General features: G+C 40.4%; 1 protein-coding gene across 6 annotated transcripts in view; it reads left to right on the forward strand.

The window, feature by feature from the left end:
* The window catches only part of LOC124616789, a 125,772-nt gene that overhangs the window by 97,682 nt on the left and 10,279 nt on the right, over nucleotides 1-17,811 (forward strand). For 5 of the 6 annotated variants that reach the window (XM_047145208.1, XM_047145212.1, XM_047145214.1 and 2 more), the window contains 2 exons: nucleotides 924-1,806; nucleotides 17,081-17,192. In XM_047145208.1, the coding sequence (XP_047001164.1) occupies nucleotides 924-1,806; nucleotides 17,081-17,192 (995 nt within the window). The remainder of the gene's footprint in view (nucleotides 1-923; nucleotides 1,807-17,080; nucleotides 17,193-17,811) is intronic. The other variant, XM_047145213.1, reaches the window with a different exon arrangement.

Raw genomic sequence — 17,811 nt, forward strand, 5'->3', positions numbered from 1 at the left:
AATTATATCTCAAGTAGCTCACAAAAGTAGCCTTTGTTGAACAGCTTAAAGTGGGTTGCAATGTAAGGGTGGAAATGTAGATGTTCTCTGAATCACTTGGAGTGAATATTTGGATGCAACTGATTTTATGTGCCTTCCTTGATCAGTATGGGCTTCTTTTGTCTGTAATGGACTGTTGATTAATAGTCCTGCCTTTTCCATACCTTCCTTCCCTGCTTCAATCACTGTCACTGTGAAAGATATTGGCCATACAGGTGTAAGAGTACTTAGCTAAGTGAGCGTTAATAATTACAATCAGATTTTTCATTAACTCATCTGCATCAATGTCAATGGACCACTCTACTTCAGTTTTACATACTCTAACACAACACATAGAAGTGAATGAAATGTGTAGCAATAAGGGTGTATCAATTTTCCTATGTATATCATAAAAATAGAGGGGAAAAAGAAGAAAACAGTCTGGAGCTTGCTGATTCATCATGAACTACTTGATTGGCATTTTAACTAATTTATAATGTGTTACTTTAGCATGTTTGTGAGATGAGTTGCCTGGGCAATTAATTACATCATATAGCACCTGGTTGTGATAATGAGTTGCTGCATTGTCGCCGGCCGCAGTGGCTGAATGGTTCTAGGCGCTGCAGCCTGGAACCGCGCGACCGCTACGGTCGCAGGTTCAAATCCTGCTTCGGGCATGGGTGTGTGTGATGTCCTTAGGTTAGTTAGGTTTAAGTAGTTCTAAGTTCTAGGGGACTGATGACCTGAGATGTTAAGTCCCATAGTGCTCAGAGCCATTTTTGCTGCATTGTCGAGATATTGTGCTAAGAAAACTGAAGAAACTGGTGGCATTCCTGGGAGGACATCATACATCAAAAGCACTAATAATATGAGATCTGGTAATTTAATCATCTTTTCTCTTGCAGAGTTAGGGGACATGGAATCAAGATGATTGCAGTGCCTCAAGAAGAGGAATCTCATGAAAGCATTATTCAAGAAGAGGTTTTTGCTGTTGATGGAGTTGTAAATGATGCCAAAGAGAGCAGTTCTTTAAAAAGAAGGGAGTCATCGACTGATAACTCTGCTGCCCATTGTAAGGAAGTTCCTATAAGAGAAGAGTCTAAATCTTGCCAGCTTGAGAATATGGTGGAAAACTATGTGTTACAACAACTTGCTTCATATATACAGTCAGAAGTTATTAAAAAACTTACGTGTGATGTACAGAGTAGTGAATGTAGTTCAGGTAAAAAGTGTGACAAATTACCAGAAGTATGTTTCCAAAATTCCGCTTCTCCACAAACTGTGGTATCTGTGCTAAGTGATTCAGAATCTGACGACACAAATTCAGCTCGGACAGTTTTGTCTAAATCATCACGTACTAGGGAGGTGCTAATTAGCAGTTCATCAAGATCAGAACTTCGTGTGCAGAATAATAATGCATTTTCCACACCACGTATGTTTGATGTTGGGAATTACACTGCAGAATATCCATCATTCTCTGTTATTGGTTCAGCACCAGTGAGCTTGCCACCACCTAGGACTGCTAGTTCATCAGTACATGAGGCACGATCATTTCATAGTGCAGCAGAAAGAAACAAAAGACAATATGCTGACAGACGATTCAGTTGTGGATTTACAGCTCGAGAGAGATCTTCACACCAAGTCCAAGAAGCAGATGAAAAGAACCAAAAATATAAGGCATTGCTTTACAACAGCAATAATCGAAAGCAATTCTTACCACCAAATCCACAGGATAAATTAAATAAACGTTTAGTATTGCCTCCAATTGACAAAGTGGAAACTCAGAAGGTAAACCTCAATTACCCAATTTATTTTATGTCTGTTTTATGTAAATCGTGGCTGCAGCCAAATCTGAAATGAAATTATTCTACTGTTCTTTGTTAATTTAATTGTAGATTATTCAGTAATATTCCTTGAAGAGTTAACAGCTTTTTTATAAATGATATTATGTAAACATTTTTAGGCTTTCGTTCCCAACATCAGTCTGCTGCCTGCCTTCCAAAATACTATTGAGAGCAAGCAGCCATTCACTATTACAGCTTCTTTCTTGTCAGACTCTTACACTGTAGTGTCAGTTACTGTTTGTGAAGTACAATACTGGTATCAGAGCAGTATACTGAAACTTCTGTGACAGCTGTGTTCTTTGCACTCTTGTACAGGGACACCTCAAGTTTGCACAACAATAATTTTGAAATCCTTAAGCCTGACCCAAAAACCTCTGCCCCCTTAGAAGCTGTGACATTTAGTGATCTGTGGTGCATAGAATTTATTTCATTAAATGCAGTTTACGGTCATAAAAATTGTGGAGGCTATTGATTTTCTGCATAACTGAATATGGTCTCTCCAGACTGAAATTTTTTGACCACAATTTTTGCGTTCATAATCTGAAATTCAAAACAAATTTTTCTATCCTTGCTTGTTTCTGGTTCCTACACCATTTCTGTAGTGTGTCCCAACCATACATTCCATCTGCACTCACTATCCATTCAACCACACACAAGCATCTGCATCACTTAGTGATAGTCATCTTGTATGTAACTATGTACTTTTCAATGCCTCTTACATTGAGTCAGTTGCGATGTATTTATGTATAGACATTTGTAACCAATATATTAATACTCACAAGGGAACCTCCCCATCGCACCCCCCTCAGATTTAGTTATAAGTTGGCACAGTGGATAGGCCTTGAAAAACTGAACACAGATCAATCGAGAAAACAGGAAGAAGTTGTGTGGAACTATGAAAAAAATAAGCAATACATACAAACTGAGTAGTCCATGCGCAAGATAGGCAACATCAAGGATAAAGTGAGCTCAGGAGCACCGTGGTCCCCTGGTTAGCGTGAGCAGCTGCGGAACAAGAGGTCCTTGGTTCAAGTCTTCCCTCGAGTGAAAAGTTTAATTTTTTTATATAATCAACTTCGCTCTCCAAAATTCCAGGACATGTTTAGATTTGCTTGGACATATGCAGGATTTGACGGTCTACACATGGAAAAATTTGAAAACGTTAAAAACATATGTTTTGACAGAGCACAGGGAAAACTGTGCGACTGTGAAACTTGCATTCATTTGTTGCGGTTTATGTGACAAACTCTTATGTTTTCATCACTTTTTTGGGAGTGATTATCACATCCACAAGAAAACCTAAATGGGGCAAGGTGGTAGAATCTTTTTACCCATTCGCCAAGTGTACAAGTTAGGTGGGTTGACAACATATTCCTGTCATGTGACGCACATGCTGTCACCAGTGTCGTATAGAATATATCAGACGCGTTTTCCTGTGGAGGAATCGGTTGACCTATGATCTTGCGATCAAATGTTTTCAGTTCCCATTGGAGAGGCACGCCCTTTCATCTATTAATCGCACGGTTTTGCGGTGCGGTCGCAAACCACATACACTAAACTTATTACAGTGAACAGAGACGTCAATGAACGAACAAACAGATCATAACTTTGCAAAAATAAAGAAAATAAACTTTTCACTCGAGAGAAGACTTGAACCAAGGACCTCTCGTTCCGCAGCTGCTCACGCTAACCACAGGACCACGGCGCTCCTGAGCTCACTTTATCCTTGATGTTGCCTATCTTGTGCATGGACTACTCAGTTTGTATATTTTGCTTATTTGTTTCATAGTTCCACACAACTTCTTCCTGTTTTCTCAATTTATCTGTGTTCAGGTTTTCAAGGACTATCCACTGTGCAAACTTATAACTAAATCTGAAGGGGGTGCGATGGGGAGGTTCCCTTGTCAGTGTTTACCGCCCGGGGCAACACGTATTTAAGTCCAGACAAAAGTGCTTAGGGGTTTTTCTTAAAAAACCTTATCTAATAACAAATACTTAGATGCTAAAATGGGCCTGAAGAAACCTAGATATTAAAACAATGGCATTCTGTGCTTTCATCATCATAATATATGTAACAATATTCATAGAACTGTTAGCTCACATCGTGGTGGTGCCTACTGTGAGTACCCATCACATTTAGTTAGCTACACATGCGCCTGTGTTGAGCTGAAAAAATGATGTTAGATGGCAAATACCTCAGAAAGCTATGGAAATCTTGGCAGAGTACCAATTTGGCAAACGTGGTTTTCTTATGTTGGAGGCAAGTCAATGCCATCAATCCTTTGTAACGACGAGCTTTTGGAATATTTCATCAGACATGACATTGTGTGCTGTAGGGCAGTGGTTGTCAAACTTTTACGCAGAAGAACCAATACCGACATTGTGGGCTGTCATCTCGGGCCACGTATGTACCCATCGTATTATTAATTGATAACCTACGTAATTTAGTTTGTTATGAGTCCCCAGTAGATTAGCTATAGTAAGAGCACCATAAGTTGGCTGGCGGTCCCCAAGCGCTGATTGTTAGAAAGTTGGTACCTTTCAAAACACTTTGTGTAGACTGTTCTTTGTTTGAGAGTGCTGATACTCTCAGCAACCTCAAAGGTGTGACAAACCAGACCAAGTGCTGTTATGCTGTGTGTGACAGCAGATCATTAATTGATGAACAGTAAAAGCACTTCTTTTTAAATGCTTTGTGCAATAAAAGACAAAGCCACAAATGTATTTTCATAATATTACAATAGTTATAATTTAGTTTCATATTGCTTGCTACAAATAAATACCACATTTGAAGATGACCACCTCTGTAACACGCATTCAAGAGTCCGTGTTACTTCCATTTCAAAATTTATATCACAGCAGTTGATTGGCATGAGTCACTCATGCCCTATGACTTGACAGTACTGGAAGACAAACAATGGAGTATTTACCTTCTCTGATCCTCTAACCCTGCAGTGGCCATGCTGAGGTAAGTGGCCAACTTTTTTTACAAGAGGGACCATGCTTATTTGTCATCACTGATTTTGCCCAAATTTATGGTATACGCAGGGAGTGGCTAGAAATGAAAGTAACGGCAGTGAGACCTGTGAATGGCAAAGCATCTAGAAAAAAAAGTATCATTTTTGGTGTGGATCGGGCGAGGCATTCATGTAGTTTTCAGGCAGCAGTTGGCGCAGCTGAAACGGTGCAGGATGGCAGAGTGAGGGTCGTGGTGTCGGTCCCTATGTGGAAACTTCTTTTATTTTTATGTTAGACTGCAAATAAACCAAACTAATTGTTGGTGTATTGTATGTATTAATATTCTCGAGAAGGCATGAAAAGGAAAGTTAAGGGAAAATTTGGGATCATAAATAAATTTCCAGGAAGAAACTGTAAGGCATACATGAGAACTTCATGTATAAAATTAGCCATTTTTATTATTTTACAGTTGATGATATACATGTGCTGAGATGATATTCATTGTAAAAACAGGGGAGCAGTAATTTTCTCGGCATCTTGTGCATGCTAGAAATGTTGCTTTTTACAACTACATGGTTGTTTTAAAATTTCTGTAGAAAAGCAAATGTGGTTTATATTCATAAAAGGTGTTCTCTCATCAGTCAGTTTGGCAGCAGACCAAGCATAATGCATCATTTTGCCAAATACTGATGAGGATAACTGGTGATGTACAACAGAATGTATTTTTATTCATTCTTCTTGGGATGTGATCTCTCTCTCTCTCTCTCTCTCTCTCTCTCTCTCTCTCTCTCTCTCTCTGTGTGTGTGTGTGTGTGTGTGTGTGTGTGTGTGTGTGTGTGAGAGAGAGAGAGAGAGAGAGAGAGATATATATATATAAGAGCAGTTTTGAAGATTTGAGCAGTTTTGAAGATTTCTGATCAAATTTTCACTTGATGATAAAGATAGATATCACAGAGCTGCACTAGCAGAGTGCATATGGGGGAAAACACTTTATACTGCATTTCTTCATCTTGACAAATCTTGTTGTAAATTGTGGATTTGTTTTTTGTCCTCCCCACAAGGCAGTTAACAGAAATGATTGTATAAGACTGTTGTGAGTTTCCCCAAATTTTGATGAAGTTATGGTGACATTCCTATACTTTGCCACATACTATGGACTATTTTTGAATCCTCAGTCCAAAATTTTCCTTTTCCATTCCTGAAACATTCATGAACACACAATATTGAATATTATTTTAGATTATTCATTTTTAAGTGACATAAAAATAAAAAGTGTCCGCCTAGGGATTTGATCTCACGAACCTTGGATTATTGTTCTCTACCAGTATTATTTCCATTGTGCCAAGTGCTGCCTGGTAACTATGCTAACACAAATGGCTCATGTGTCAGCCGACACATGTCAAAAATGTTAATTTCTTTAAATTTCTGTCACATTTATTTCTGGCAAAGTCCTGCATGAATACGGCTGAGAATCACAGGTCACACTGAGTACATGATTCAGCCACAGTTTGATGACAACTGCTGTAGAGTGTGCGTATCTTGGCCTAACTACTCTATGATGATGGTGGTAGCTTCACATGAGAGCAACACTCAACCTCAATGTAGGCTTTGTGTTGTTAATAGTGGATGGATGTAGAGGCAAAACAGTTGTTAGAAGGTAACATTGGAGACATCTGCCATGCATCAGTTTTATTGTTTTGCTCCAGGTATGTAGGGCTATGCCTTGATCAACGTATATATCCCCATCTACTTGTGGGAAGTTTATTGTTTCAGCCGCAACCAATCCCAGTGGCGTAGGTGTTTGAGCAATACTCAGACCTAACCAACCTAATGACCTTCAGAGAATAGTCCTCAAAGAACTAAAGTTTCAAGTAAGTGATGAATAAGAACAGAGCAATAACAGAATATTTTTATTGTAGTTAAAATAATAACTCTTAAAAAGGTTTTTACACATACGAAGCTTTACAATATGTCACTGACATTCTGCTATATATTAAAAAGCTTGTAAACTGTAAATTACTTCAAGAAACATTTATTCACTGTGAACTCAGCAGAGATCAAAACACAAGCATGTTTCATGAGTACCACACTGTAAAATTGCTCCACAACAACCTGAATTTCAGGAAGAGTATTGGTTTCTATAGAATTCTTATGGGAGTAGACAGAAGAACTGATGGAGGAATGGCAGTAAGTAATTTTACCAGACACTGAAACTATCATGAAGATGTTACTCTGGTGAACTAGAGAAAAGAGCTACATAGTAGCAAAGCAGTCTGTGGTAAATATGGAGTCGGGAACTCCACATTGATGGCTCCACATTAATGACCCATAGTCTGTGTTAATTGCTCTGGAATTCATGCTGTGTGGACTTCTTGAAGTGCAGCTTTCATAGAAGAGAAAAAAAATTGAGGATGTGTAGATCATAAATTGCACTTCTTATATTGAAGCTAGAAAAATCTTTCAGGCATTAAACCATCAGTACTATCTTCACCATTCACGTCACTAACAAAAAAATAGTGAAGACAAAAACCATCAATGTAAGGAAAAGATATATTACTACTTACCATAGAACTCTCTGTACATGCAGGCCTTGAAATGCCGGTCCGAGTTGCCAGAGATGGTGGTCATGTGTGCCTGGGGTGTGGTTGATTTTGTGAATGAATGTGCGCGTGTTTCCTCTTCTGATGAAGGCTGTGGCTCGAAGCTATTGTGTAAGTGTCTTTTAGCTGTTGCTGTCTGCAACTTAATGTGGCATCTTTATGGTAGCAGCTATCTATCCTTACATAGTTGATATTTCAACGTAGAGTTATCATTGTCTGAATACGAAAGCAGTTAATTTTTACTGTGTGATATGAATATAGAAAACATTTCATTAATATGTGCAATATTGAAATATGTATACCACATGTTTAACAGGCAGTTTTCAAACTGTAGCAGGAACATCACTGCCAATCAATTTGTTTCTCTAGTCACAGTGTATTGTCCATCATCTCCAGCTACCCTTCTTCTCAATAGCTTGTGACATTACTCTGTACACCAGCTTGCAACTTGGTGAGTGGTGTGAGATAATAAGAATAGATAAGAAGATATCTCCCTTGATTATGGGTCATTTCTCAAGTGTTCTCGCAATTGTACATCATTGTATTATACAGGATCGATTGCTTTATAGTGTAAAAAAATTGCAGTTTTGCCAAATATATAGTAAACAAACCACTGGAGAGCTTTCTTTTCAGAAATATATCAGGTCTGTCCAGGCCTCTATAGAACTGCAGCCATCTTTTTGCTCCAATGTTGGCATAGGACATTGTTTCCCGCACCCATCTCTAAAAGGCAGCTCATTATATGAATCATGAAAGGGTTCAGCCTCCTCAAGTGACTCATAAAAATGTTGCTGATTCGAGGCATGCTGCCACAGGATGGTAGATCCGAAACTGTTCAGTACTGAGGAAATTTGATAATTTCTTTATTTTGTCCATCTCAATTGTGTAAGTATACATTGAGGTGACAAAAGTCATGGGACAGCAATAGCACATATACAGGTGGTGGTAGATCGCTAACACAAGGTATAAAGGGGCAGTGCATAGGCAAAACTGTCATTTGTATTCAAGTGATTCATGTGAAAGAGAGAGGGCCAAAGATAGGGTACATGGATTATGGTGGCAATCATTAAAACCCAGGCATTCTTCATTATAGTGGCATCTTGTCATGAAATTTCAATCACCATCTTTATCCTCAGAATGTGAAAATATTTTGTTGGCGCCCACTTACATGAATGATCGTCATAATAAAATAAGAGAAATCTGAACTGCACAGAAAAACTTAAGTGTTTGTTTTTGCTGTGCACTGTTCAAGAATGGAATGTTAGAGAAATAGCTTGAAGGTGCTTTTATGAACTTTCTGCCAGGTGCTGAATTGTGAATTGCTAATCATGTAGATGTAGATATAGGTGTAGATGTAGCTATAGGTGTAGATGTAGCTATAGGTGTAGATGTAGATGTAGATGTAGATGAGAAGGTTTCCAACATGATGAAGGCTGCACTCACTTTGAAAACAGAATTGTAGTTGGAGCTAGATGCATGGGACTTTCCATTTTGGGAATCTGTATTCAGAGATCCACAATGTCAAAAGTGTGCCAAGAGTAACACATTTAAGGCATTTCTTCTCCCTGTGGACAACACATTGGCAGTGACGGCTTTCAATTAATGACCAAGAGCAGCAGTGTTTCTGTGGGGTTGCCAGTGCTAATGCACAAGCAACACTATTTGAAATGACCACAGAAATCAATGAGAGATGTGTGACAAATGTATTTGTTAGGACAGTATGGCAAAATTTGGCGTTAATGGGCTATGGCAGCAGACAACTGGCATGAGTGCCTTTGCTACCAGCACGACATTGCCTGCAGCACCTCTCCTGGGTTCATGATGGTAGCAGTTGTACCCTAGATGACTGGAAAACCTTTGCATTGTCAGATGAGTCCTGATTTCATTTGACAAAAGCTGATGGTAGGATTCAAATGTGTCACAGACCCCATGAAGCCATGGACCTAGCTTGTAAACAAGGCACTATGCAAGCTGGTGGTGGCTCCTTAATGGTGTGGGCCATGTTTACATGGAATGGATTGGGTCCTCTTGACGTTTGGCTACTTGGAGATCATTTGCAGTGATTCATGTACATTATGTTCCCAAACAATGATGGAATATTTGTGGATGATAATGCTTCATGTCATCAGGTAACAATTGTTCATGATTGGTTTGAAGAACGTAATGGAGAAGTCAAGCAAATGATTTGGCCACCCAGATCACCCAACACAGAATCCCACTGAACATTTATGGAACATGATTAAGAAGTGTGTTTGTGCACAAAATCCTGGACTGGCAACACTTTCGCAATTGTGGATGGCTATAGAGGCAGCACTACTCATTATTTCTTTAGGGGCTTCTAAGAATTTGTTGAGTCCATGCCACTTCGAGTTACTGTACTACGCTGTGCAAAAGCTGATGACACAATTTTAGGATGTATCCCATGACTTTCGTCACCTCAGTGTATAATTTTTGCTGCAGTTGTTACTGGTTTCAGGTTGACATGCCTATTCTCAAGCCACAACACCTGGTTTGGTTGTGTCAGTCAGGTACAACAGTAGACATATAAATTAATATTGATGAGAATAGTTATTACCCAGAGTTTGACTTTTGTATAGAAGTTATTTGTGCCTTTTGGAACCATATCGTAGACTAGTTATGGTTAATAATAACCACTGCAGCAAGCCTTTACATTCTGGCAACTGAGACAAACAAAATAAAGAGATTATCAAATTCTCTCGGTGATAAAAGGTTCCTGAAGGGGGTATCGTTTGTCAACCATTTTTACACATTCAAAGTTTTCTTTGGCAGCTATAAAGACAGTTAAGATGCGTTTAGATGGACCATATTTTTTGGCAATATTGGGCTGCTGTAGCGTTGCCATCACCATTGCTGCAATGTGGCTGAAATGGATGGCAATTTTACAGTATGGCTGAGCAATATTGTTCATGTTGCAGGTAGTTGGTGACGTATTGCTGATGAGTTGCCGGTGTTGTCCACCAATGGGGGAGAATACTTTGTGTTGCGGAGCAATATCTATCTCCATTCTTGTCTGTAAATGCTTCCCTCTCATGTTCACCTCTGTTTCCTGCTTCTCTCACTGACAGCACTTTAGTCATATGTCTGAGTGAAAACAATATCATTTTGCTTTTGTTCAAAAGCTAGCACACATACATATGGCTACATTTTGTCTCGAATGGTTGTATCTTCATGTGTATATGTGTATCACTTTAATATTCAATTTCAGTTTTGTTATAGATGATTAGACCAGTGTGTGTGACTTGAAAATCTTGGAAGTTTACATTATGTATAAACAAAACCATGGGATCCTGCCCACTCATATAACATAGGGTGCCTAGGAAGCTGTTTTCTCAGATAGCCAGACAACATTCAAGCAGATCTTATTAATGGAGATTATTACAGTAAAGTAAATTGACAATACTTAATTTAGCCTTTTTACTAAAAGGTGTTGCAAGCAATTGGCAACATGCAAATAATCAATGTCCTTCGATGTTTCCATGCAAGCAAATCACATAAGTTCATAAGTCACTGCTATCAAGTTTATATCACACCTCGTCTTCTAGTGTGCCTCTTCTAGTGTGGCCGAGGCTAAATGAAGTGCCGCTTATATTCTCTCCGCATAGGGGCCGCTCCTGTCGTGGTGTGGTCCTAGTCAGCATATTATTGGCTGACATCGTCTCAAAGCCTTATCAGCTGTTACATTTCAGTCTGACATGCTGGTACTTGATGTTACGCCGGAACATTCCTCCCCCCAAAGTGATGGACAGTCATCGTCTAGGGAGTGCAACAATGGCAGGTGAGGCCGGAGGGTGGATGCTGCACTGGGTCGGAAGCTGTGGCTACAGGGGCATCAAGCTTCCGGATGTACCCCACCATCCAGCCTACGCTCTGGTGGAAATGTCCCCTGCCAAATGACCAGTAGGGTACACGCCCACCCCTGGAGGTCAATAACAAGATGTGTAAGACATCGGCTGCTGTGGTGTGGGTGGGTCCAGCTGCATTGGTAGGACAAGAGGAGGTGAAGGCTCCATCTGAATGGGGTCATCCTGTGGTGTCATGACACCTTCTGGCAGCTGCTGGGGTGGCGCTGTCCTCTGGATCCATGAATCTGGGGAAAGAGACACAGAGGGATCACCTGGCACATGGAAGTGACTGAAGTTGATTGTGATGTTGGCACTGCAAGTCTTATGGGCTGAAATAAGATACATGCAAGCGTCAAGTTGATGGAGGATCTCACCTCATGCCCACCATTTGCTGCCGCTCAAAACCCCGTAAAAGACAATATCATGCGACGCGAAGTGATACTTGCAGCTCTCCTGTGGCTCCGGCTGCTGAGGAAGGTGGAGCAGTGTCCGATGGTGGTGGCCGTGAAGCAATTCCACTGGTGATGGTCCATCTCGTGTCTGTGGAGCGAAGTTTGGCCATCTGTTGCCTGAAGTTTCTGACAAAATGTTCCGTTTGACTGTGGATGAAGCGGTGCACTTGCTAGATTGTGTATGCCGTCGCGTTCACAGAATGCAAAAAGTAGAAGACAACACCTCAATTGTGCTATGTGGCATTGTCGAGTTCATTGGCACAACAAAAGGGAACTTGCTATATGAGTCAACCACAATCAACCAAAGAGTGTTCCAAAAAGGTCTTCTAACAAAGTCGATGTGCACACATTGCCATGGTGGCTGCAACTTAGGCCAAGCAGAGAATATTTGTGATGAAGCGGACTGGTTTTCCACACATGCGTGACACTGTGATGTCATCCGTTCTATTTGAGTGTACACACCCTGTCAAGATAAGTGTCGACACACTAACTGTTTTGTATGAACAATCCGCCAGTGTCCTTGGTGAAGTAACTGCAACACTTCTTTATGCAAAGCTTTATGGATCAACACACTTGACTGTCCACTGTCATTTTGAACAAGAATCACTCTTTTGTGTATAGTGAAGCTATGCTGACGTGCAAAGTGTCCTTTTTAAATTTTATTGGCAGATCTAGATTTCAGCTAGAAACTAGCCATTCTCGATGCACTATCATTTTTGATCAATGCATGTAATGCCTGTTCGTCGGGCTTCATCCACAGTTCATTGAATACTACTCAGTAGTCCCCTGCAGCCACAGCTTCCGATCCAGTGCACATATCACTAAAGTCAGTTTGCAGAATAATTTTGGAACATATACTATGTTTGAACATTATGAATTATCTCAAAGGAAACAATTTATTGACAAACAGTCAGCATAAATTCGGAAAATATCATTGTTGTGAAACACAACTAGCTCTTTATTCACACAAAATAATGAGTGCTTTTGACAGGGGTTCTCAAATTCATTCCCTGTGTCTAGATTTGCAGAAGGCTTTTGACAATGTTCCTCACAAGCTGCTACTAATCAAATTGCATGCCTACCCAGTATTGTCTCATTTGTGCAAGTGGATTCATGATTTCAAAGGTCACAGTTCATAGCAATTGACGGAAAGTCATTGAGTAAAACAAAATTAATACCTGGCATTCCCACGGAATGCTTTTCCTAATCTATGTGAAAAATTTAAGAGAAAATCTAAGCAGCCCTTTAGATTGTTTGCAGATGATGCTGTCTTTTACCATCTTGCAAAGTCGCCAGGTGATCAAAACAAACTACAAAATGATTTAGACAAGTTTATCTGTCTAAATCTGTCAACTACATCTACATCCACATCTACATCCATACTCCGCAAGCCACCTGAGAGTGTGTGGCGGAGGGTACCTTGAGTACCTCTATCAGTTCTCCCTTCTATTCCAGTCTTGTATTGTTCGTGGAAAGAAAGATTGTTGGTATGCCTCTGTGTGGGCTCTAAATCTCTCTGATTTTATCCTCATGGTCTCTTCGCGAGATAACCATAGGAGGGAGCAATATACGGCTTGACTCCTCGGTGAAGTTACGTTCTCGAAACTTGAACAAAAGCCCGTACTGGGCTACTGAGCATCTCTCTTGCACAGTCTTCGACTGGAGTTTGTCTATCATCTCCGTAATGCTTTCGTGATTCCTAAATGATCCTGTAATGAATCACACTGCTCTCCGTTGGATCTTCTCTATCTCTTCTATCAACGCTATCTGGTACAGATCCCACATCAGTGAGCAGTATTCAAGCAGTGGGCGAACAAGTGTACTGTAACCTATTTCCTTTGTTTTCCGACTGCATTTCCTTAGGATTCTTCCAATGAATCTCAGTCTGGCATCTGCTTTACCGACGATTAATTTTATATGGTCATTCCATTTTAAATCACTCCTAATGCCTACTCCCAGATAATTTATGGAATTAACTGCTTCCAGTTGCTGACGTGCTATATTGTAGCTAAATGATAAAGGATCTTTCTTTCTATGTATTCGCAGCACATTACACTTGTCTACATTGAGATTCAATTGCCATTCCCAGCACCATGCGTCAATTTGTTGCAGATCCCCCTGCATTTCAGTACAATTTTCCATTGTTACAAACTCTCGATATACTACAGCATCATCCGCAAAAAGCTTCAGTAAACTTCCAGTGTTATCCACAAGGTCATTTATATATATTTTGAATAGCAACGGTTCTACGACACTCCCCTGCGGCACACATGAAATCACTCTTACTTCGGAAGACTTCTTTCCATTGAGAATGACATACTGCATTCTGTTATCTAGGAACTCTTCAATCCAATCACACAATTGGTCTGATAGTCCATATGCTCTTACTTTGTCCATTAACTCTTACTTTGTCCATTAAATGACTGTGGGGAACAGTATCAGACGCCTTGCGGTAGTCAAGAAACACGGCATCTACGTGGGAACCCATGTCTATGGTCCTCTGAGTCTCGTAGATGAATACCGCAAGCTGGGTTTCACACGATCGTCTTTTGAAACCCGTGCTGATTACTACAGAGTAGATTTCTAGTCTCCAGAAAGGTCATTATACTCGAACACGATACATGTTCCAACATTCTACAACCGGTTGACATTAGAGATATAAGTCTATAGTTCTGCACATCTGTTCGACGTCCCTTCTTGAAAACGCGGATGACCTGTGCCCTTTTCCAATCTTTTGGAATGCTGCACTCTTCTAGAGACCTACAGTACACTGCTGCAACAAGGGGCGAAAGTTCGTTTGTGTACTCTGTGTAAAATCGAACTGGTATCCCATCAGCCTTTCCTGTATTGAGCGATTTTAATTGTTTTTCTATCCCCCTGTCACCTATTTCGATATCTACCATTTTGTCATCTGTGCGACAATCTAGAGAAGGAAGTAAAGTGCAGTCTTCCTCTGTGAAACAGCTTTGGAAAAAGACATTTAGTATTTTGGCTTATAGTCTGTCATCCTCTTTTTCAGTACCATTTTGGTCACAGAGTGTCTGGACATTTTGTTTTGATTTACCTACCGCCTTGACATACGAGCAGAATTTATTAGGATTTTCCGCCAAGTCAGTACATAGAACTTTACTTTCAAATTTGTTGAACGCCTCTTGCATAGCCCTCCTCACACTACATTTCGCTTCGTGTAATTTTTGTTTGTCTGCAAGGCTTTGGCTATGTTTATGTTTGCTCTGAAGTTCCTGTTGCTTCCATAGCAGTTTTCTAACTTGGTTGTTGTACCACAGTGGCTCTTTTTCCATCCCTTATGGTCTTGCTTGGCACATACTCATCTAATGCATATTGTACGATGGTTTTGAACTTTGTCCACTGATCCTCAACACTATTTGTACTTGAGACAAAACTTTTGTGTTGCGCTGTCAAGTACTCTGAAATCTGCTTTTTGGCACTTTTGCTAAACAGAAAAATCTTCCTACCTTTTTTAATATTTCTATTTACGGCCGAAATCATTGATGCAGTAACTACTTTATGATCACTGATTCCCTGTTCTACATTAACTGTTTCAAATAGTTCGAGTCTGTTTGTCACCAGAAGGTCTAATATGTTATCACCACAATTTGGTTCACTGTTTAACTGCTCAAGGAAGTTTTCAGATAATGCACTTTAAAAAATTTCACTGGATTCTTTGTCCCTGCCACCCATTATAAACGTTTGAGTCTCCCAGTCTATATCTGGTAAATTAAAATCTTCACCCAGAACTATAACATGTTCAGGAAATCTACTCAAAATGTTTTCCAAATTATCCTTCAGGTGTTCTCCCACAACAGCCACTGAGCCAGGAGGCCTATAGAGACATCAAATTACCATGTTTGAGCCTGCTTTAACCATGACCTTCACCCAAATTATTTCACATTTCGGACCTCCGTCAATTTCCTTCGATACTATTGCACTTTTTATTGCTATAAACATGCCTCCCCCTTCACTGTCCAGCCCGTCTCTGCAGTATACATTCCAATCTGAATTTAGAATTTCATTACTGTTGACATCTGGTTTCAGCCAACTTTCCGTCCCTAGTACTATGTGGGCATTGTGACCGCTCATTAATGAGAGCATTTCTGGGACCTTTCTTTGGACGCTCCTGCAGTTTACTATTACCACGTTAGTATTGTCATTCCCTGTTGTGTATTGCCTACTGCTAGCTTGTCGTATCTCAGGAGGCATCTTGTTGGGCCTAGGGAGGGAATTCTCTAACCTAAAAAACCCACATGTGCACTCCACACGTACTCCGCTACCCTTGTAGTCGCATCCTGCGTTTAGTGCACGCCTGACCTATTCAGGGGCACCCTACAATTCTCCACCTGATAGCGGAGGTAGAGAAATTTGCACCCCAGATCTCTGCAGAATTGTCTGAGCCTCTGGTTTAAGCCTTCCACTCGGCTGCAAACAGGGACCGCGATCGGTTCTGGAAATGGCGCTACAAATAGTTAGCTCAGATTCCACCCCATGAGCAAGGCTTTCTGCCTTCACCAACCACCTGTATGAACTGAGGTTGACCTCTGAACCCAGACAGCAGGAGTCATTGGTGCCGACATGAGCAACAATTTGCAGCTGGGTGCACCCAGTGCTCTCTATTGCCCCCGGCAAGCAGACAGAGTGAATACTGGCCTTCTTCCCTGACCATTCCGCTATTATATTAGGGATTACAGTTACAGATAACTTAAGTTGGGATGCTCACATAGATAATGTTGAGGGGAAAGCTAAGCAAAGACAGTGATTTATTGGTAGAACGCTGAGAAGATGCAACAGGTCTTCTAAAGAGACAATGTACACTACACTTGTCCGTCCTGTTTTGGAGTGTTGCTGCGTGATGTGGAATCTGCATCAGATAGGATTGATAGAGGACACTGAAAAAGTTCAAAGGAGCACAGCTGATTTTGCACTGATGCAAAATGGGGAGAGAATGTCGCAGATATGATACAAGAGTTGATATGGCAATCATTAAAAGAAAGCTGTTTTTCTTTGCGGCAGGATCTTGTCCCAAATTTTCAGTCATCAACTTTCCCATTTGGATACTCTAATATTTTATTCATGCCCACCAACATAGGAAGAAATGGTCACTGTAGTAAAATAAAAGAAATCTAAGCTTGCACGGAAAGCTCTAAGTGTTCATTTTTCATGCATGCTGTTGGAGAATGGCTGGGTAGAAAACTAGCTTGAAGGTGGTTCGATGAACCTCTGCTGTGCATTTTAGTGTGAGTTGCAGAGTAGTTGTGCAGATGTAGGTAACAAAATATTTGTGTTGCTCAATTGTTGTGTCACATATACTTTGTAATTTCTGTTTTCAGATGTCGGCATCCCATGGGCCAAATAAAACTCTCAGTGTTCATGGGTTTGGATTTTCAAGATCAGAATTTATTAAACCATCAGTAGCTCAGCATCCTGGAATTAGTAAATTTGGTAAATAAAAATCACCGTGAGGAAATTTGGAATTGAGGGAGAAGGGAACAGATAGAGAATGGTTGTGGTTGTTGTTTGTTTGTGTGTGTGTGTGTGTGTGTGTGTGTGTGTGTGTGTGTGAGAGAGAGAGAGAGAGAGAGAGAGAGAGAGAGATTGATATTTTGTGTGTGAGATTGTGTGTGTATGTGACAAAATCTTTAATATCTTTTAGAATATAATGACCTCGCTTGTTTTTGTTACAGTTCTAAGTGTCAAGTTGTTTTGTGTCCAGAAACAATACTTGAGCCCTGTTTTAACCGAATTCCATATTCACCTGACTACACTGAAGTGACAGAAGTTATGGAATGCTTCCTAATGTTGTGTCAGACCTCCTTTTGCCCGGTATAGTGCAGCAACTTGATGTGGCATGGACTCAACAAGCTGTTGGAAGTACCCTGCAGAAATATTGAGCCGTGCCATCCATAACTGTGAATGTGTTGCCTGTGCAGGATTTTGTGCACAAACTGAGCTCTCAATTATGTCCCATGTATGTGTTATGGCATTCCTGTTGGGTGATGTGAGTGGCCATACCATCCACTCGAATTGTCCAGAATGTTTTTCAAACCAGTAGCGAACAATT

This window comes from Schistocerca americana, chromosome 1, assembly GCF_021461395.2.
Source record: "Schistocerca americana isolate TAMUIC-IGC-003095 chromosome 1, iqSchAmer2.1, whole genome shotgun sequence".
Lineage (NCBI taxonomy): Eukaryota > Metazoa > Arthropoda > Insecta > Orthoptera > Acrididae > Schistocerca > Schistocerca americana.